The sequence below is a fragment of the Sphaeramia orbicularis genome, chromosome 21 (assembly GCF_902148855.1).
Source record: "Sphaeramia orbicularis chromosome 21, fSphaOr1.1, whole genome shotgun sequence".
Taxonomy (NCBI): domain Eukaryota; kingdom Metazoa; phylum Chordata; class Actinopteri; order Kurtiformes; family Apogonidae; genus Sphaeramia; species Sphaeramia orbicularis.
The window spans coordinates 59848312-59871875 of record NC_043977.1 but is presented as its reverse complement, the minus strand read 5'-3'; the positions used below and the strand labels follow the sequence as shown (position 1 = coordinate 59871875).

Genomic DNA, 23564 nt, shown 5'->3' with positions numbered 1-23564 from the left:
TAGTGTGTGTGTGTGTGTGTGTGTGTGTGTGTGTGTGCTTTTGTCAGCGTGTGTTATTCCAGACTCAGTGTGTGTTGGACGTGTCTTTCTGTCTGTGTTTGTTTTTTCGTTGGATCCAAACCAGATCCTTCCTTCCACTCATGTTTTTATTCTCTGCTGTACAGACTTCTTGTTGTTGTTGTTGTTGTTGTTGTTGTTGTTGTTGTTATTGTTTCACACTTTTTTAGGGGGTGGAGTTTACAGAAAGTTCGGGTCAGGGTTCATCTGTGAAACCAACATTAAGAACTGAGGAATCAGAGCAGAATAGAAGAGCCTTCAGGTCTGGGGTTAGGGTCAGGTCTGGGGGGTTGGGGTTAGGGTCAGGTGTAGGGGGTTAGGGTTAGGGTCAGGTCTTGGGGGTTGGGGTTAGGGTCAGGTCTGGGGGGTTGGGGTTAGGGTCAGGTGTAGGGGGTTAGGGTTAGGGTCAGGTCTGGGGGGTTAGGGTTAGGGTCAGGTCTGGGGGGTTAGGGTTTGGGTCAGGTCTGGGGTTAGGGTCAGGTCTGGGGTTAGGGTTAGGGTCAGGTCTGGGGGTTTAGGGTTAGGATCAGGTCTGGGGTTAGGGTTAGGGTTAGGTCTGGGGGTCTGCAGTGTCCCCCTGAGAACACTGTGTTCAGATCAGTTCTGAGTACCAGGACCTGAAGGCAGGTTCTGGTCCAACTGGAACCCAGTCTGGGGGTGTTCTGGTCCACCTGGAACCCAGGACCATGGATGGATTTGGGTTGGACTCTGAACCCTCAGCTCTGGTCCAGACCCCATTGTCCTGGACTGAAAGTGTCCTCTGATGGACATGAGTGTGTCCATGGACTGAGGTCCAGAACAGGCCCCATGGGGACCTGGTAAACATAGACCAGTACTGAGGTCCAGAACAGGCCCCGTGGGGACCTAGTAAACATAGACCAGTACTGAGGTCCAGAACAGGACCTGTGGGGACCAGATATGGGTTTATGTCTGTGGTTCTGTGAAAACAAACATCACTGATTTCTTCGACGTCATTACTGACGTTCTGATACAGACACATGGGAACAAACCAGGGACTGTCTAATGGTTCCTAATGGTTCTCAATGGTCCCATTTAGAGGTGGCTTCAATGAGGAAACACACCTTCAACATGTCCTTTCCTTTTGGACTCATTTCGTCAGATGTGTTTGTTCATTTGTGTTTATTTCCTCCTCCAGGAGGTATTGGGATCACTTTGCTTTGTGTGTGTGTGTGTGTGTGTGTGTGTTTGTTTGTTTTCATCTTTAGTGTAAAACTCTTCCACCCATCTTTCCCAGATCTTCCCCACAGATAGGCCTAGGCCCTGGGACCAACCCAGTCCATTTTGGTCCCAGTAGGACAAAGTTCAAGGTCACAGCAAGGTCACAACATCTACAGTTTTCCATCTGTCATCAATGAGACATTTTCCAAAATTCATCAAAAATTCCAAACGACTCCGATTCTCCTCCAGTTGGATCCACCTGTAGCTTAGAACAATCTCTTGTATGTGGAACTAAATTGTTCACATCCACTGTGGAATGTGGACTCTGTGGACATTTACACTGAACACTGAAAATCCCATTTCCCACACATTTAAAATTAGAACTCAACTAATATTGATGTGAATTGAATCTAATTGGACAGACACATGACTGGGACCAGATTCAACTGTTTCTGTGTATGGAACAACCTGGAAACTGTTGAATTTAAACAGAAATAGTCGATCCACACATGCACAGCGTTCAGGGGGAAGGAGGAGCTCTGAGTTCAATGAACACTTGGTTTTTCATTGGGGTTTGTTTGTTTGTTTGTTTGTTTGTTTGTTTGTTTGCTTGTTTGCTTGTTTGCTTACAAATTAACTGAAAAAGTTATGGACGGATTTTGACTGCCACAGTTTTAAAAAAATACTGGAAAAACTTTTCAACAACAGACTGGACACATTCCTAGAAAAGCACAAAATACTGGCAGAGAATCAGTACGGGTTCAGGACAAACAGAGCAACAGCACTGGCAATAACTGAGGCAACAACAGAAATCACAAATGCTGTAGATAATAAACAATATGCCTTTGGAATATTTATTGATTTAAAAAAAGCCTTTGACACCATCAACCATAAAATATTACTCACTAAACTGGAACGGTATGACATAAGGGGGATTATGCTGGACTGGGTAAAAAAGATATTTAAGTGGCAGACGGCAGTTTGGGAAATTGGGTGACTGTGATTCATCATGTTTGGACATTGCTTGTGGGGTCCCCCAGGGGTCAGTATTGGGTCCTAATTTTTTTCTTCTGTATATAAATGAAATATGTAAAGCTTCTAAGGTATTGCACTTCATGTTCTTTGCTGATGACACAAATATTTTCTGCTCTGGGGATAACTTACAAAAATGACAGGAGGAAGTCACTACAGAAATGAACAAAGTAAAAATGTGGTTTGACAGAAACAGGTTATCATTAAATCTTAGCAAGACAAAAATAATAATATTTGGTAATTGTAGAAATAATTTACAGGTAAAAATAAAAATAGACGGAATTGAAATAGAGACAGTACATGAAATAAAATTTCTGGGGGTAACCACTGATGACAGAATCAGTTGGAAAGCCAATATCAAGCATGTACAAACTAAATTCTGCAGAAGCATCGAAATAATAAATAAAGCAAAGAAGGTTCTGGATCACAAGTCACTTCACACTCTGTACTGTTCCCTAGTTTCACCATATTTACAGGACTGGGCTGAGGTCTGGAGTAACAACCACCAGAGCTCACCACAGACATGAACTATTATTCAAAAAAGAGCAGAGGATCATTCCTACTGTTGTCTACCAGGAACACACACTCATTATTCTTACAGTCCAATTGACTCCAGTTCACAGACACTGTGGACCATCAAACAGCTCCAATAATGGACAAAGACAAAAATAATCTATTACCAACAAATATACAGAAATTATTCAGTATTCATGAGGGGGGGTTATGATTTAAGGGGGAAAATTAACTTTAAAATTCCCTTAATATGCACGACTAAGAAGGGTTTTTTGTGTTTCAGTCAGAGGGGTGAGACTGTGGAACAGATTTAATATAGAGTTAAAGCAACGACCGAGCAGGAAAGAATTTAAAAAGATGAACAAAGACACAGTTTTACAGACGTACAGGGAGGGGGGGGGGGGGGGGGGGGGGGGGGAACACTGGGGGTTCTAATGACGTACAAGTATGTGTGTAAGTGTGTGTATATGTATGTATAAGTGTGTATGTGTGTGTGTATATATGTAGGCATATATGTGTGTATAGATCTGTGTATGAATATGTATTGACATATATGTGTTATTGTATTATGTGTTTATGTAAATCATATTATATTTGATCATAATAACATAAAGCCAGAAACCAAATTATTTACTAGTAAGTATCAGTCATATTATGGCATAGTGTATAGATCTGATTAGACAAGGAAGCTTATTATTGTTATTAATTATAGAAGGAGAAGGGGTGGAGTTTATAAGTTGTACTTTTTCTCACTCCTTTTCGAATATGTATTATATGTCTTATGTTTAAGTGTTTTGTTTATTTATTTTCTTCTGTTTGACATTCATGTTTGAAATAAATACATCAATCAATCACATTTTCAGGAAATGTTGATAGTGGCACAAGGGAAAAAATGATAACATTTGGGTGGTGAAATGGGGGGGCAGATCTGCCTTGATGGAGTCCCACCCTCTCCAAGTGCTTTTTTAGTTCTAACTGTGTTCTAAACAGACTGTTTGTTCTCAATCAAATTTTATTTCTATAGCGCCAAATCATAACAAAAGTTCTCTCATGACACTTTACATAGTTGGTCCAAACCAGACTGAAGGCAATTTACAGAAACCAACAAACACTAGTGACAGAAGAGAGAGAGAGAGAGAGAGAGAGAGACTAGTGAGAGAAGAGAGAGAGAGAGAGAGAGAGAGAGCGAGACTAGTGAGAGAAGAGAGAGAGAGAGAGAGAGAGAGAGAGAGAGTAAACACTAGTGAGTGAAGTGGAAGGAAAAACTTCCCTTTAACGGGTTAAACCTGGAGCAGACCCAGACTCCTGAAGGATGACCATCTGCCTTGACCAGTTGGGGTTAAAGAGAGAGAGTAAAGGAGGAGAAAAGAGAGAGCGATAGAGACAGAGAGAGACTGGGGGAGAAGGGGAGAAGGGGGGAGGTACGGGGAGACACATGGATGGAACTGATGCACAGAAAACTGGACCAGAACATCCATGGAACTATAGAATAAACACTGTCAGAGCTGTATATGGAGAAGAGAGTGATGACGATGAAGGAGCAGAGAGGCAGGAGCACAGAAGCAGGTCCAGAGAGGATCCAGGGAAAACCTGTGAGGATCCAGGGAAAACCTGTGAGGATCCAGGGAAAACCTGTGATGCGATAAAGCACAGAAACTCCAGGGAAAAAAGTCAAGTCAGTAACATGAATTCACTGGGACGTAAACAGAAGAGAAAATTAGGAGAAAAAAGGTCAGGGAGAAAGAGGAGCAGAGAGGAGGTCAGAGAGGAGGAGGAGGAGCAGAGAGGAGGTGATAGAGGAGGAGGAGGAGGAGCAGAGCAGAGAGGAGGTGATAGAGGAGGAGGAGGAGCAGAGCAGAGAGGAGGTGTATCAGATCAGAGCTCAGTGTCCATCAGCCTATATCAGCAGAACTCAGATCAGCCTGAGCTGAACTAACTCTCAGATTCATTTAAAGCAGGGGTGTCAAACTCCGGTCCTCGAGGGCCGGTATCCTGCAAGTTTTAGATATTTCCCTCTCCCAGCACACCTGGAAGCCATTACATCATTATCAGGCTTCTGCAGAGCATGATGGTGAGCTGCTCATTTACTGAACCAAGTGTGTTGGAAGAGGGACATATCTAAAACATGCAGGATACCGGCCCTCGAGGACCGGAGTTTGACACCTGTGATCTAAAGGAACATTTTGAACCTACACTTAAACATAGAGTTCTGTGTTTTAAACAGACTGTGTTTGTTCTGTGTTCTAAACAGACTGTGTTTGTTCTGTTTGCTTTTGTAGGTGTCTTCATCCTGTGTTCCACCTTCTAATTATCAGCTGGTGAGTACCTGTTGTTTGTTCTGATAACTGTTGCTCATGCTCATTGAATATTCTGGACTCGTTAGACGAACAGGTCCACCAGCCTCAATCCTGTTCTACGGTCCATAGTGGACCAGGGTCCACCAGCCTCAGTCCTGTTCTATGGTCTATAGTGGACCAGGGTCCACCAGCCTCAATCCTGTTCTACGGTCCATAGTGGACCAGGGTCCACCAGCCTCAGTCCTGTTCTACGGTCTATAGTGGACCAGGGTCCACCAGCCTCAGTCCTGTTCTACGGTCCATAGTGGACCAGGGTACACCAGCCTCAGTCCTGTTCTATGGTCTATAGTGGACCAGGGTCCACCAGCCTCACTCCTGTTCTACGGTCCATAGTGGACCAGGGTCCACCAGCCTCAGTCCTGTTCTACGGTCTATAGTGGACCAGGGTCCACCAGCCTCAGTCCTGTTCTATGGTCTATAGTGGACCAGGGTCCACCAGCCTCAATCCTGTTCTACGGTCCATAGTGGACCAGGGTCCACCAGCCTCAGTCCTGTTCTGTGGTCCATAGTGGACCAGGGTCCACCAGCCTCAGTCCTGTTCTGTGGTCTATAGTGGACCAGGGTCCACCAGTCTCAGTCCTGTTCTACAGTCTATAGTGGACCAGGGTCCACCAGCCTTAGTCCTGTTCTGTGGTCTATAGTGGACCAGGGTCCACCAGCCTCAGTCCTGTTCTATGGTCCATAGTGGACCAGGGTCCACCAGCCTCAGTCCTGTTCTGTGGTCTATAGTGGACCAGGTCCATAGTGGACCAGGGTCCACCAGTCCTGGTGTATTTTTAGCTGTGGTTCATTTCCTCTCATTTCCCAGAGTGGAAACTCCCATTATATTATATTATATTATATTATATTATATTATATTACCCAGAATCCTCTGCTGTTCCCAAACAGTGGGCTGTAATTTGGTCAGTTCGTCCAAAGAGATACTGAGACACTGAGCTCATGTAACAGATGGAAGGACATGGTCTGTAGAGAAGAAGATCTGGAGGTCCAGATGTGGACAGGGTTCAGGGTGGTGATGTCCTTCTGGTCCCACTGGTTTACGATGGTGTTGTTTCTGTAGCTGTTTGTCTGTCCATAAACCTCAGAATATTCTCTGTCATCAGCTGCTGTTTTTCTTCTTCAGGGTCAGGGTTAGGGTCAGGGTTAGGGACCTGACAATGACATGATAATGCCTATGCCATGAGTGCACCCAGTGAATCTAAATGTTGTTTCTGTCTTTGTTTGTTTCTGTCTTTGTCTTTGTCTTTGTCTTTGTGTGTCCTAGGCTCCCAGTCCTGAAGTCCCGCTCAGGTGTGACGTAGGTGTGATGGTAAGTGTCTGCTTCCATTGGACTGTCCACCTTCATTCAGGACCTTTGTATGGTCCACCTGAGTCTGTCCCTTCAGCTAATGGGAGTTACTGATCTGTTGGACAGGTCGATTGATTTAACCTGATTTAACTCAACACATTATGATTGAAGAACCTTTGATTAGATCACTTGTTGGATCTGCAGGTATTTGTAACTGTCCTGCACATCTGGAATTTTCCCTTCAGGAGGTTCAACCCACATTTATCTGGTCCAATGACGTCCTTATGTCTCTGCTGTAGACTGTCCAGTCCTGGGTTACCCACTCTGGGTGGACTGTCCGGTCCTGGGTTACCCACTCTGGGTGGACTGTCCGGCCCTGGGTTACCCACTCTGGGTGGACTGTCCGGCCCTGGGTTACCCACTCTGGGTGGACTGTCCGGCCCTGGGTTACCCACTCTGGGTGGTTCCACACATTATCAGCTGGTTCATCTGCACTGCTAGGCGTCCATGGAGTGCAGTCATCTTCTTAGTCCAGTCGGTGTGGATCATGTCAGCCCTGGTGCTGTCCAGCTCTTCATTTTGGACACTCTTGTTTGGACATCTGTTGGGTGATGACCACTGGATCTGATTCTGAAGTGGGCTGGGCTCTGCCTGTGCGTCTATCAGCCACTGGGTGTTAGTGTTCTGTGTTTCCTCTTTGTCTCAGATACTCTTCCAGTATTGGTCAGTCTCAGTCCTGGGTGGGTATGTTGTCCCCTTGGTACCCTGGTGGGTCTGTTGTCCCCTTGGTACCCTGGTGGGTCTGTTGTCCCCTTGGTACCCTGGTGGGTCTGTTGTTCTTCCCTCAGTACCCTGGTGGGTCTGTTGTCCCCTTGGTACCCTGGTGGGTCTGTTGTTCTTCCCTCGGTACCCTGGTGGGTCTGTTGTCCCCTTGGTACCCTGGGTGGGTCTGTTGTCCCCTTGGTACCCTGGTGGGTCTGTTGTCCCCTTGGTACCCTGGTGGGTCTGTTCTCCCCTTGGTACCCTGGGTGGGTCTGTTGTTCTTCCCTTGGTACCCTGGTGGGTCTGTTGTCCCCCTGGTACCCTTCCATTGACAGTAGACCTAAGCTGGTTGGTGGAGAACCCCTTGTTTCTTCTCCTTACCTCTACTTACCTGGGACTGTGAACCTCTCCTGTAGACCTCTTTAGGGGGTACCTGGGACTATGAACCTCTTCTGTAGACCTCTTTAGGGGGTACCTGGGACTGTGAACATCTGCTGTAGACCTCTTTAGGGGGTACCTGGGACTATGAACCTCTCCTGTAGACCTCTTTAGGGGGTACCTGGGACTGTGAACCTCTCCTGTAGACCTCTTTAGGGGGTACCTGGGACTGTGAACCTCTTCTGTAGACCTGTTTAGGGGGTACCTGGGACTGTGAAACTCTGGTTCTGTTTGAAGGATTTCTTCTGATGGTCTTTGTCTCCCTGTACCTCATCAGTCTGTAACTGTGAAAGCTGCAACTTCTTACTGAGAGATATAAACACTGAGCTAATGGATGTTTATTAGTATATATATATATATATATATATATATATATATATATATATATATATATATATATATAACTACAGAAGGAGTTTGCATGTTCTCCCCGTGTCTGCGTGGGTTCTCTCCGGGTACTCCAGCTCCTCCCACCATCCAAACACATGCACTAGTTCAGCTGAGGTGGATCAGACATCTGGTTCAGATCCTCCTGGACTCCTCCCTGGGGAGGTGCTCCAGGCATGTCCCACTGGGAGGAGCCCCTGGGGAAGACCTAGGACACGCTGGACAGACTATGTCTGTGGGCTGAACTGGAATGCCTCGGAGTCCCCCCAGAAGAGCTGGGGGAGGAGTCTGAGGAGAGGGAGGAGTCTGGAGAGGGAAGTCTGGGCATCCCTGCTTAGACTGTTGCGCCCGTGACCCGGCCCCAGATAAGAGGAAGATGGTTATCGATCATCTGTGGGGGCTTTTCTGAGCTTCAGTTCATAATTAGTTTGTTTATGGTAAATGCTGAGAATCAAATGTTGGATCTGAACCTCAAACCCAGCTGTTTATTGGTCCGTTCTGCTGTTGGTGTTTCAGTGTCTGTGTTTCCAGTGTTTCCTCTGATCACTTGTCTGTTCAGTCTGCAGTGGATGAATGTGTTTGAACTTGAACCTGAACCTGAACCTGAACCTGAACCTGAACCTAAACCTAAACCTGAACCTGAACCTGAACCAAAACCTGAACCTGAACCCTGGTGAATGTTTTTACTGTGAAGTCACTGAGACATGTGACTGATGATGCACTGACTTCATGAACTTGTGTGTTTGTAGAACTGTCCTTTTCTTTACAGTTCCTTTTATCTTTTATAATTTGTACGAAGCTCAACAGAAAACAACACGACAGCACAACAGAGGACGAGTGTATTTTCAACTGTCACTGTTTCAATTACTCAGATCCAACTGACCTGTGTGGAACATCGGAATATAAATAAAACTATAGATGAGAATGACCTTGTGTTAGGAACCCACTTATGACAAACATGTGACTGTAGTAACCCTGAACAGTAACCCTGTAGTAACCCAGAACAGTAACCCTGTAGTAACCCAGAACAGTAACCCTGTAGTAACCCAGAACAGTAACCCTGTAGTAACCCTAAACAGTAACCCTGTAGTAACCCAGAACAGTAACCCTGTAGTAACCCTGAACAGTAACCCTGTAGTAACCCTGAACAGTAACCCTGTAGTAACCCTGTAGTGAAGGCCGTGTGCGGTTGAATCAGGAGCTGTTTGTGTTTCAGTTCTGCTAAACTGAAGGGTGGTTTAAAGGCTTTGAATCAACTCAAATAAAGAAAAGGAAAAAAAGGAAGAAAAGGATGAACATGGGGGGATAACGTGATAGTAGTCAGAGGGAGAGTGGGTGGAGTGGAAGGGAGGGAGGGAGGAGTGGAAAAGAGGGAGGGCAGAGCAAAACACAGACAGAGCCAAGAACCAGAGGAGAGACGGTGGAAGGAACTGGAGACGCAGCTGGAACTGGAACTGGAGAGCAGAACCTCCTACAGTAGAACCAGTGTGAGCAGAACCTCCTAAAGGAGAACCAGTGTAAGCAGAACCTCCTAAAGGAGAACCAGTGTGAGCAGAACCTCCTAAAGAAGAACCAGTGTAAGCAGAACCTCCTAAAGGAGAACCAGTGTGAGCAGAACCTCCTAAAGAAGAACCAGTGTAAGCAGAACCTCCTAAAGGAGAACCAGTGTAAGCAGAACCTCCTAAAGGAGAACCAGTGTCAGCAGAACCTCCTAAAGAAGAACCAGTGTTAGCAGAACCTCCTAAAGGAGAACCAGTGTAAGCAGAACCTCCTAAAGGAGAACCAGTATGAGCAGAATCTCCTAAAGAAGAACCAGTGTGAGCAGAACCTTCTACAGTAGAACCAGTGTGAGCAGAACCTCCTAAAGGAGACTCAGAGTGAGCAGAACCTCCTACAGTAGAACCAGTGTGAGCAGAACCTCCTAAAGAAGAACCAGTGTGAGCAGAACCTCCTACAGTAGAACCAGTGTGAGCAGAACCTCCTACAGTAGAACCAGTGTGAGCAGAACCTCCTCAAACGGTTCTGGAGTCAAAGCAAAGGGAGTGGTTTGACCAAGGGCGGTCTACAGAGCACAGACCCATGAACCGAGGAGGGTCTTTAAGGAAACGGCTTTGGAGATGGAGTACAGGTCACCTGTGGAGGAAGGTAGGACACCATGGAGACCAGGAGGAGTATATTATGGGATGTATTTACAACAGGACAACCAGGAGGAACCGTGGTCGTCTTGGTTTGTAACAGCTGAGTTTGTTTCGGTCCAAGTTCCACTGGTTGGACTGAACCAGAGTTTAACTAACATCCTAAGACTACCACTAACACCCTAAGACTACCACTAACACCCTAAGACTACCACTAACACCCTAAGACTACCACTAACACCCTAAGACTACCACTAACACCCTAAGACTACCACTAACATCCTAAGGACTACCACTAACATCCTAGGACTACCACTAACACCCTAAGACTACCACTAACACCCTAAGACTACCACTAACATCCTAAGGACTACCACTAACATCCTAAGACTACCACTAACATCCTAAGGACTACCACTAACATCCTAAGACTACCACTAACACCCTAAGACTACCACTAACATCCTAAGGACAACCACTAACATCCTAAGACTACCACTAACACCCTAAGACTACCACTAACATCCTAAGACTACCACTAACACCCTAAGACTACCACTAACACCCTAAGACTACCACTAACACCCTAAGACTACCACTAACATCCTAAGGACTACCACTAACATCCTAGGACTACCACTAACACCCTAAGACTACCACTAACACCCTAAGACTACCACTAACATCCTAAGGACTACCACTAACATCCTAAGACTACCACTAACATCCTAAGGACTACCACTAACATCCTAAGACTACCACTAACACCCTAAGACTACCACTAACATCCTAAGGACAACCACTAACATCCTAAGACTACCACTAACACCCTAAGACTACCACTAACATCCTAAGACTACCACTAACACCCTAAGACTACCACTAACACCCTAAGACTACCACTAACACCCTAAGACTACCACTAACATCCTAAGACTACCACTAACATCCTAAGGACTACCACTAACATCCTAAGACTACCACTAACACCCTAAGACTACCACTAACATCCTAAGGAAAACCACTAACATCCTAAGACTACCACTAACACCCTAAGACTACCACTAACATCCTAAGACTACCACTAACACCCTAAGACTACCACTAACACCCTAAGACTACCACTAACACCCTAAGACTACCAGTAACACCCTAAGACTACCACTAACATCCTAAGACTACCACTAACATCCTAAGGACTACCACCAACACCCTAAGACTACCACTAACACCCTAAGACTACCACTAACATCCTAAGGACTACCACTAACATCCTAAGACTACGACTAACACCCTAAGACTACCACTAACATCCTAAGACTACCACTAACATCCTAAGACTACCACCAACACCCCAAGACTGCCACAAACACCCTAAGACTACCACTAACATCCTAAGACTACCACTAACACCCTAAGACTACCACTAACATCCTAAGACTACCACTAACATCCTAAGGACTACCACTAACATCATAAGACTACCACTAACATCCTAAGGACTACCACTAACACCCTAAGACTGCCACTAACACCCTAAGACTACCACTAACATCCTAAGACTACCACTAACACCCTAAGACTACCACTAACAACCTAAGACTACCACTAACACCCTAAGACTATCACTAACATCCTAAGACTACCACTAACACCCTAAGACTAACACTAACACCCTAAGACTAACACTGATGCTAACGCTAACACTAACACTAATACCCTAAGACTAATGCTAACACCCTAAGACTAATGCTAACACCCTAAGACTAACACTAATGCTAACACTAACATCCTAAGACTACCACTAACACCCTAAGACTACAACTAACATCCTAAGATTATCACTAATATCCTAAGACTACCACTAACACCCTAAGACTATCACTAACACCCTAAGACTATCACTAACACCCTAAGACTACCACTAACACCCTAAGACTACCACCAACACCCTAAGACTACCACTAACATCCTAAGACTACCACTAACATCCTAAGGACTACCACTAACACCCTAAGACTACCACTAACATCCTAAGACTACCACTAACACCCTAAGACTACCACTAACACCCTAAGACTACCACTCACATCCTAAGACTACCACTAACATCCTAAGGACTACCACTAACATCCTAAGACTACCACTAACATCCTAAGGACTACAACTAACATCCTAAGACTACCACTAACACCCTAAGGACTACCACTAACACCCTAAGACTACCACTAACACCCTAAGACTACCACTAACACCCTAAGACTACCACTAACATCCTAAGACTACCACTAACATCCTAAGACTACCACTAACATCCTAAGGGCTACCACTAACATCCTAGGACTACCACTAACACCCTAAGACTACCACTAACACCCTAAGACTACCACTAACACCCTAAGACTACCACTAACATCCTAAGGACTACCACTAACATCCTAGGACTACCACTAACACCCTAAGACTACCACTAACATCCTAAGACTACCACTAACATCCTAAGGACTACCACTAACATCCTAAGACTACCACTAACATCCTAAGGACTACCACTAACATCCTAAGACTACCACTAACACCCTAAGACTACCACTAACATCCTAAGGACAACCACTAACATCCTAAGACTACCACTAACACCCTAAGACTACCACTAACATCCTAAGACTACCACTAACACCCTAAGACTACCACTAACACCCTAAGACTACCACTAACACCCTAAGACTACCAGTAACACCCTAAGACTACCACTAACATCCTAAGACTACCACTAACATCCTAAGGACTACCACCAACACCCTAAGACTACCACTAACACCCTAAGACTACCACTAACATCCTAAGGACTACCACTAACATCCTAAGACTACGACTAACACCCTAAGACTACCACTAACATCCTAAGACTACCACTAACATCCTAAGACTACCACCAACACCCCAAGACTGCCACTAACACCCTAAGACTACCACTAACATCCTAAGACTACCACTAACACCCTAAGACTACCACTAACATCCTAAGACTACCACTAACATCCTAAGGACTACCACTAACATCCTAAGACTACCACTAACATCCTAAGGACTACCACTAACACCCTAAGACTGCCACTAACACCCTAAGACTACCACTAACATCCTAAGACTACCACTAACACCCTAAGACTACCACTAACACCCTAAGACTACCACTAACAACCTAAGACTACCACTAACACCCTAAGACTATCACTAACATCCTAAGACTACCACTAACACCCTAAGACTAACACTAACACCCTAAGACTAACACTGATGCTAACGCTAACACTAACACTAATACCCTAAGACTAATGCTAACACCCTAAGACTAATGCTAACACCCTAAGACTAACACTAATGCTAACACTAACATCCTAAGACTACCACTAACACCCTAAGACTACCACTAACATCCTAAGATTATCACTAATATCCTAAGACTACCACTAACACCCTAAGACTATCACTAACACCCTAAGACTATCACTAACACCCTAAGACTACCACTAACACCCTAAGACTACCACCAACACCCTAAGACTACCACTAACATCCTAAGACTACCACTAACATCCTAAGGACTACCACTAACACCCTAAGACTACCACTAACATCCTAAGACTACCACTAACACCCTAAGACTACCACTAACACCCTAAGACTACCACTCACATCCTAAGACTACCACTAACATCCTAAGGACTACCACTAACATCCTAAGACTACCACTAACATCCTAAGGACTACAACTAACATCCTAAGACTACCACTAACACCCTAAGGACTACCACTAACACCCTAAGACTACCACTAACACCCTAAGACTACCACTAACACCCTAAGACTACCACTAACATCCTAAGACTACCACTAACACCCTAAGACTACCACTAACATCCTAAGACTACCACTCACATCCTAAGACTACCACTAACACCCTAAGACTACCACTAACATCCTAAGACTACCACTAACATCCTAAGACTATCACTAACATCCTAAGACTAACACTAACACCCTAAGACTAACACTAACACCCTAAGACTAACACTGATGCTAATGCTAACACTAACACTAATACCCTAAGACTAATGCTAACACCCTAAGACTAATGCTAACACCCTAAGACTAATGCTAACACCCTAAGACTAACACTAATGCTAACGCTAACATCCTAAGACTACCACTAACACCCTAAGACTACCACTAACACCCTAAGACTACCACTAACATCCTAAGACTACCACTAACATCCTAAGACTATCACTAACATCCTAAGACTACCACTAACACCCTAAGACTAACACTGATGCTAATGCTAACACTAACACTAATACCCTAAGACTAATGCTAACACCCTAAGAGTAATGCTAACACCCTAAGACTAATGCTAACACCCTAAGACTAATACTAACACCCTAAGACTAACGCTAATGCTAACGCTAACATCCTAAGACTACCACTAACACCCTAAGACTACCACTAACATCCTAAGACTATCACTAACATCCTAAGACTACCACTAACACCCTAAGACTACCACTAACACCCTAAGACCCTAAGACTACCACTAACACCCTAAGACTACCACTAACACCCTAAGGACTACCACTAACATCCTAAGACTATCACTAACATCCTAAGACTACCACTAACACTCTAAGGACTACCACTAACATCCTAAGACTACCACTAACATCCTAAGACTACCACTAACACCTTAAGACTACCACTAACACCCTAACACCCTAAGACTACCACTAACATCCTAAGACTATCACTAACATCCTAAGACTACCACTAACACCCTAAGACTACCACTAACACCCTAACACCCTAAGAATACCACTAACACCCTAAGACTACCACTAACATCCTAAGACTATCACTAACATCCTAAGACTACCACTAACACCCTAAGACTACCACTAACACCCTAAGACTAACACTAACACCCTAAGACTAACACTGATGCTAACGCTAACACTAACACTAATACCCTAAGACTAATTCTAACACCCTAAGACTACCACTAACATCCTAAGACTATCACTAACATCCTAAGACTACCACTAACACCCTAAGGACTACCACTAACATCCTAAGACTACCACTAACATCCTAAGACTACCACTAACACCTTAAGACTACCACTAACACCCTAAGACTACCACTAACATCCTAAGACTATCACTAACATCCTAAGACTACCACTAACACCCTAAGACTACCACTAACACCCTAACACCCTAAGACTACCACTAACACCCTAAGACTACCACTAACATCCTAAGACTATCACTAACATCCTAAGACTACCACTAACATCCTAAGACTACCACTAACACCCTAAGACTAACACTAACACCCTAAGACTAACACTAACACCCTAAGACTAACACTGATGCTAACGCTAACACTAACACTAATACCCTAAGACTAATGCTAACACCCTAAGACTAATGCTAAAACCCTAAAACTAACACTAATGCTAACACTAACACCCTAAGACTAACACTAACACCCTAAGACTAATACTAACACTAACAGTAATGCTAACCCTTAAACTCACCCTAACCCTTAAACTAACCCTGACCCTTCTTTCCTCTTCAAACGTGTGTTGTCATGGTTCTGTTTGTTTCTTCTACTGGTTGGACGGTCTCACTCATGTTTTTCACACAAACTGTTGTTTTTGTCTCTGTTGAGGAGTTTTCTGTGTTTCATCTTTTCCTGCAGCGATCACATGTTCATCACAGGTTTTGGATCTTTTCCTTTCACTAACCACAGAGGAAATCCACGTGTCATGGACTGGGGTTCACACCAGGGTTCCGTTCATGAACAGGGTTCTGTTCTGGACTCATGAAGAGGGTTCTGTTCTAGACTCATGAACAGGGTTCTGGACTGGACTGTTGTGGTTCTGGTCTGGACTCATGTGTCTTTACTCACCCTCTGGGCGGGACTTTTCTTCTCGTACTGTGTGTGAGAACTGTTGTACAATTGGTCAGAAATTCAAAGTGGGCGTGGTTACTGTAGAAAAGCAGAGGACCGCCCACCAGTTGAGTGACATATGGAATGTCCTGTAGAAAAGGTCTCAGTCTAGTTTTGTGTTCTCATGGAGTTTGGAGCAGAGTTCAAGGTTCAACCTGAATCTTTTGAAGGTCTAGCGCAGAAACCAAGGCAGATGGCAATGCCCCCCCCCCAACCCCCCCCATCACCACCAAAATTTAATCATTCCTTCCTTGTGCCAGTATCAACATTTACTGAAAATGTCATCCAATTCCATCCAGAACTGTTTGAATTATCTGCAAACAGACAAACAAACAAACAGATAAACAAACAAACAGATAAACAAACAGACAAATAAACAAACAGACAAATAAACAAACAAACAGACAAATAAACAAACAGACAAACAAACAGACAAACAGACAAATAAACAAACAGACAAATAAACAGACAAACAAACAGACAAACAGACAAATAAACAAACAGACAAATAAACAAACATACAAACAGACAAATAAACAAACAGACAAACAAACAAACAAACAGACAAATAAACAAACAGACAAATAAACAGACAAACAAACAGACAAACAGACAAATAAACAAACAGACAAATAAACAAACATACAAACAGACAAATAAACAAACAGACAAACAAACAAACAAACAGACAAATAAACAGACCAATAAACAAACAAACAGACAAACAGACAGACAAACAAACAAACAAACAAACAAACAGACAGACAGTTCAAAAAAACAAACCCTGATGAAAACAGAACTTGTGCAGTATTTAGAGAAGGAAACAGTCTGTGGATTTAATGGGATCTAAGTCTGGCCTGAATCTAACTCTGTCCTAGGTCTTGGACTGGTCTTGGTCTCAGTCTGTCCTTGGTCTTGGACTGGTCTTGGTCTCAGTCTGTCCTAGGTCTTGGACTGGTCCTGCTCTCAGTCTTTCCTAGGTCTTAGACTGGTCTTGGTCTCAGTCTGTCCTAGGTCATGGACTGGTCTTGGTCTCAGTCTTTCCTAGGTCTTGGACTGGTCCTGGTCTCAGTCTTTCCTAGGTCTTGGACTAGTCCTGGTCTCAGTCTTTCCTAGGTCTTGGACTGGTCTTGGTCTCAGTCTGTCCTAAGTCTTGGACTGGTCTTGGTCTCAGTCTTTCCTAGGTCTTGGACTGATCCTGGTCTCAGTCTTTCCAAGGTCTTGGATGGGTCCTTGTCTCAGACTGTCCTAGGTCTTGGACTGGTCTTGGTCTCAGTCTGTCCTAGGTCTTGGACTGGTCTTGGTCTCAGTCTTTCCTAAGTCTTGGACTGATCCTGGTCTCAGTCTTTCCTAGGTCTTGGACTGGTCCTGGTCTCAGACTGTCCTAGGTCTTGGACTGGTCTTGGTCTCAGTCTGTCCTAGGTCTTGGACTGGTCTTGGTCTCAGTCTTTCCTAGGTCTTGGACTGATCCTGGTCTCAGTCTTTCCTAGGTCTTGGACTGGTCCTGGTCTCAGACTGTCCTAGGTCTTGGACTGGTCTTGGTCTCAGTCTTTCCTAGGTCTTGGACTGATCCTGGTCTCAGTCTTTCCTAGGTCTTGGACTGGTCCTGGTCTCAGACTGTCCTAGGTCTTGGACTGGTCTTGATCTCAGTCTTTCCTAGGTCTTGGACTGGTCTTGGTCTCAGCCTGTCCTAGGTATTGGACTGGTCCTGGTCTAGCTGTACCTTGTCTGGTCTTGGTCCAGCTCATGGTCTGGTCCAGAGCAGACCCACAGAAGGACAGGTGTCCTTCATATTCTGTCCTTCAGGAAATAATGCATCAGAGTTTAAACCATGGAGAAGATTTCAAACAGAACAAGTACACACTTGAAAACCACACTTATCAGGTGCACTACTGCCCCCCCATGGCCTGACTTACCAGATCACTACTGTCCCCCCATGGCCTGACTTATCAAGTGCACTACTGCCCCCCCATGGCCTGACTTATCAGGTGCACTACTGCCCCCCCATGGCCTGACTTATCAGGTGCACTACTGCCCCCCATGGCCTGACTTATCAGGTGCATCACTGCCCCCCCATGGCCTGACTTATCAGGTGCATCACTGCCCCCCCATGGCCTGACTTATCAGGTGCATGGCAAAGTTCTTGGACAGATGGACAGACGTCCAGCTGATGTCCATCCCCTGCAGCCTCTGTGGCCTAGGTTAAAACCAGTCCAGACCTGCCCCCCCTCCTGTGTGCATGTGACCCCCCCCCCCCCCCCCCCCCACACACACACACACACAATGACTCCATGTGCCCTTTGACCCCTGTTTCAGCTGGTCTGAGGGGGAGGGTATGCCCTCAGGCAGAGTAGAACCAGACAGACTGAACACCTTCAGACATGGTTCATCTGCAGGACCTGCACCATCCACCACCCTGCACCTCCAACCAACTCCACCAACCTGCACCTCCACCATCCCCCACATCCACCCTCCTCCACCTCCAACCAACCTCCACCATCCTCCACTTCCACTTTGCTGCTACATGTTGCACACATGTTGGATGGCCTATCTGGTTATTATCCCATATTTGAACAGTATTCCATCAGTGTTTTTCAGTCGGATCCTCCTCTGTCGTTCAAAGCTGCTCATTTCATACACATCCAAATGGAAGAGTTTATAGTACTGTGGACCATTTAATGGACATGCTGTAGATAGGGCATGTTTTACTCCAACAGAGGCATGTTCTGCTCCTTTTGTCCAACAGAGGCATGTTCTGCCTGTTTTTTCCAACAGAGGCATGTTCTCCCTCTTTTGTCCAACAGAGGCATGTTCTGCCTTTTTTGTTCAACAGAGGCATGTTCTGCCTCTTTTTTCCAACAGAGGCATGTTCTGCCTTTTTGTCCAACAGAGGCATGTTCTCCCTCTTTTGTCCAACAGAGGCATGTTCTGCCTTTTTTGTCCAACAGAGGCATGTTCTGCCTCTTTTTTCCAACAGAGGCATGTTCTGCTTCTTTTGTCCAACAGAGGCGTGTTCTGCCTTTTTTGTCCAACAGAGGCATGTTCTGCCTCTTTTGTCCAACAGAGGCATGATCTGCCTTTTTTGTCCAACAGAGGCATGTTCTGCTCCCTTCGTCCAACAGAGGCATGTTCTGCTTCCTTTGTCCAACAGAGACATGTTCTGCTCCTTTTGTCCAACAGAGGCATGTTCTGCCTTTTTTGTCCAACAGAGGCATGTTCTGCCTCTTTTGTCCAACAGAGGCATGTTCTGCCTTTTTTGTCCAACAGAGGCATGTTCTGCCTCTTTTGTCCAACAGAGGCATGTTCTGCCTTTTTTGTCCAACAGAGGCATGTTCTGCCTCTTTTGTCCAACAGAGGCATGATCTGCCTTTTTTGTCCAACAGAGGCATGTTCTGCTCCCTTCGTCCAGCAGAGGCATGTTCTGCTCCTTTTGTCCAACAGAGGCATGTTCTGCTCCTTTTGTCCAACAGAGGCCTGTTCTGCTTCTTTGTCCAACAGAGGCATGTTCTGCCTCTTTTGTCCAACAGAGGCATGTTCTGCTCCTTTTGTCCAACAGAGGCATGTTCTGCTTCTTTTGTCCAACAGAGGCATGTTCTGCTCCTTTTGTCCAACAGAGGCATGTTCTGCCTTTTTGTCCAACAGAGGCATGTTCTGCTCCTTTTGTCCAACAGAGGCATGTTCTGCTCGTTTTGTCCACTGCAGGGCTGAGGGATAATTCTGATCTCCTTTCAGGGTGATTCATGCTGTCAACAGGAACACCAGACCACAGGAATCAGGTGTAACAGTTTGACCCTAAGTCATCAACCCCAGAAACTACATTACACCTCATACTGTGGCTGGCTTTAATCTAAAAAAATCATTAAAAATAGCAACAGTGTTAAAACGTCACAAAAATGAGTTACAGTCATTTTTGTGACGTTTTAACACTGTTGCTATGTTTAATGATTTTTTTAGTGTAAATATTAGCATTTCAGCTCAATAGCTTCCAGGTCATGTGACCTATTGACTCAAAATCAGTGCAGGATCATAGTACTACATGGGCTGGTTGAGTTACACCTCTTTTATTACATTTGAATAATTTCCTTATTTTTAAGGAAATTAACATTGTAAATGTTAGCATTTTAGCTCAATACAAGATAAACATTTATTGAAGAGATGGAAACAAAATGTTTTAATCTGTTCAAAGGGTCTGGGGTGTTTCCTGAATCACCACTTCCAGCAAACATGTACGGCAAGTCACCGCGGACGATAGAATGGTTAAAAACCAGTGAAGACTCACACTGACACGTCTGTTTATTGCCCATCAATAACCCACATTTTATTTTGAAAACCGGAAGATGGTCCACGCTGTAGCATCCTAGTGCTGACTTTCTCAACCACCTCCGTGTATTTGCTGTAAAGTCTGTAATACGGGAGCACTTGAAATGTTGGAGTGGCTGGCTGGACTTCGCAAAAAGGAGAGTCAGCTGGCTTGACTGCAGTAGGATTTTACTGCAATCTGAATATCGTCTACAGAATGTAGTCGCACAACACCCAGTATAGTTAAAAATGGAAGGGGAACCAAGAAATGCTTGTGGTAACCTTGTGTAGGTGAACTGTTTTCCCAGGATGTGAATTCAAACATGCCCTGAGAGTCTCCTGCCAATGGGACACAGAAGAAGGCATCTGCCAGATCCATACAGGTGAAATGGGAATGCTCAGGAGCAATGGACTCTAAGCCCCGCCCCACTACTTCCTGAACTTAAGGTGGGTCCTTTATTTCCTTTCTTTCATTTTTGGACACACTGATTAATCCAGGTGTGTCTAATCAATCAGTTGTCCCAACAAGTAGCAGACACACCTGGATTAATCAGTGTGTCCAAAAATGAAAGACAGGAAATAAAGGACCCACCTTAAGTTCAGGAAGTAGTGGGGCGGGGCTTCGGGTCCATAGCATTTAGCATCGTGTAAGGGTCTGGTGCATCATAGTTTGTTATCTGATAAGATAAGATAAGATATGCCTTTATTTGCCCCACATGGGTAAATTCCAGATCTGTGGCTTTCGTTTTGTATTCGTTTTACTTTGGTTAACTTTATCTCTCTGCTCGTTACGTTGAGCTCTGGCCAGTCAGGATTGGACAGAGGTTAGTTCCTTCTCCTCACTTTCTTTTTTCTCTGATTCTCGGTCTAGGTGGTCAGTAATGTGTGCATGATTGGAGACCTACCACTGATCACCTCATCTGGGGGGTGGGGGTTCTACTGAGCTTCTGAACTTGTGTTGGTTGATCCCATGTCGGATCTTGCCCTACTCTCATCTTCCACAAGTCCTTCATCCTAAGCAGATAAGAAACTCTTTTTTCCTTAGGGAGGGGTCACACAATTCAGTGGACTTCATTAGAAGGGGGAATTTACTTTCAATGTCAGGCCCAAACACAGGTACATGCTCATGTAGTGCATCCTCATCAGGTGCACATCTAGTATTTGCTTTGTCCTCTATCTCTGCTAACATACTGAGGGAGGGGCAGGAGACCAAAACTCTCCTAAAGTCACCCAGTGCAGGGTCTGCTTCAGCACTGTTTCCAGGAACGCCTTAATCCAAGGGTTAGGGTTAGGGTTCCCCCCTTCTGCACATCTGGCAGTTTGTCTCTAATCATCTGTGTCTGTTCATCTGAATGGATTGTAACTCATTCTGTCGACCTTCTTGGGTGGTTGTGGAGATGAACGCCATCATCTGGCCTGGTTGTTACATCGGTGCAGATTTCCTCCAGTTCTCCATGTGCATCTCCTGCCTCTTTCCCTCTCTTGATTCCATCTGTCAGTCAGGTCAGCCAGTCAGGTTTTTCTGTCATAGTTCGTTCAGTTCACCACACGTGTTCTCAGAATCGGTGAACGAGTTAAAGTCTAAGGGGAAGATCTGGTCTAGAACCTTCTAGACCTGGGCTAATCCCAGTCCTGCTTGACCGCTGGGGCTAATGCCAGTCTTTCACTTAGTCTATGATGTCCCCTCCCTCTAGGCCACCCCAGTGTCCCACAGAGGACATCAAAGGTCCGACTGAAACTGTGGACTCACGATACACAAAGTGGTCAACCTGTAAACATACGGAAATGGCCTTGTGGTCCTCCAGGCCTTTTGGTCCTTTAGGCCTTGTGGTCTTCCAGGCCTTTTGGTCCTTTAGGCCTTTTGGTCCTCCGGGCTTTGTGGTCCTTTAGGCCTTTTGGTCCTTTAGACCTTGTGGTCATTTAGGCCTTTTGGTCCTTTAGGCCTTGTTGTCTTCCAGGCCTTTTGGTCCTCCAGGCCTTGTGGTTCTTTAGACCTTGTGGTCCTCCAGGCCTTGTGGTCCTTTTGGTCCTTTAGGCCTTTCGGCCCTCCAGGACTAAACCCATTGAACTGAAGCTTGAAGTCCACAGTGGTGTTGAACAAAAAAACCTCCGAACTGTGTCAGTGTCAGAGTACTTTTGGACAGAAACGACTGAACAGACTGTGGATGTTACAAAGTTCTTTCTTTCTTTCTTTCTTTCTTTCTTTCTTTCTTTCTTTCTTTCTAACATGTTCTATAAATGTAAAGACATTGAATACAGTCGTCTTGTGTGTTTTTCAGGGTTCAACCAAATCTTCAAAGAGCATGGACTCCAGGCGGAAAACCTCCAGGTACAGCTGTTCTCCATCCGTTCACACATTTAGGTCCAAATCCTTCTGTTTGGGACCGACACTGCATTTCCACACCATGACTGTTAGGGTTAGGGTCAGGGTAAGGGTTAGGGTCAGGGTTAGGGTCAGGGTCAGGGTCAGGGTCAGGGTCAGGGTCAGGGTTAGGGTCAGGGTCAGGGTCAGGGTTAGGGTCAGGGTTTAGGGTTAGGGTCAGGGTTAGGGTCAGGGTTTAGGGTTAGGGTCAGGGTTTACAGTTAGGGTCAGGGTTTAGGTTTAGGGTCAGGGTAGGATCAGGGTCAGGGTTAGGGTCAGGGTCCGGGTCAGATTTAGGGTTAGGGTTAGGGTCAGGGTTAGGGTCAGGGTCAGGTTTAGGGTTAGGGTCAGGGTTAGGGTCAGAGTCAGGGTCAGATTTAGGGTTAGGGTCAGGTTTAGGGTTAGGGTCAGGGTCAGGTTTAGGGTTAGGGTTAGGGTCAGGGTTAGGGTCAGGGTCAGGGTTAGGGTCAGGGTAAGGGTCAGGGTCAGGGTCATGGTAAGGGTCAGGGTAAGGGTCAGGGTTAGGGTCAGGGTTAGGGTTAGGGTCAGGGTCAGGGTTAGGGTCAGGGTTAGGGTCAGGGTCAGATTTAGGGTTGGGGTCAGGGTCAGGGTCAGGTTTAGGGTTAGGGTCAGGGTCAGGGTTAGGGTTAGGTTTCGGGTTAGGTTTCGGGTTAGGGTTAGGGTCAGGGTCAGGGTAAGGGTCAGGGTCAGGGTCAGGGTTAGGGTAAGGGTCAGGGTAA

General features: G+C 45.3%; 1 protein-coding gene across 1 annotated transcript in view; it reads left to right on the top strand.

Moving 5' to 3' along the window:
- The window catches only part of LOC115412092 (tensin-like), a 52258-nt gene that overhangs the window by 2109 nt on the left and 26585 nt on the right, over window positions 1-23564 (top strand). The window contains exons 3-5 of the mRNA XM_030124385.1: window positions 5061-5099; window positions 6403-6447; window positions 22742-22791. Coding sequence (XP_029980245.1) covers window positions 5061-5099; window positions 6403-6447; window positions 22742-22791 — 134 coding nt within the window. The remainder of the gene's footprint in view (window positions 1-5060; window positions 5100-6402; window positions 6448-22741; window positions 22792-23564) is intronic.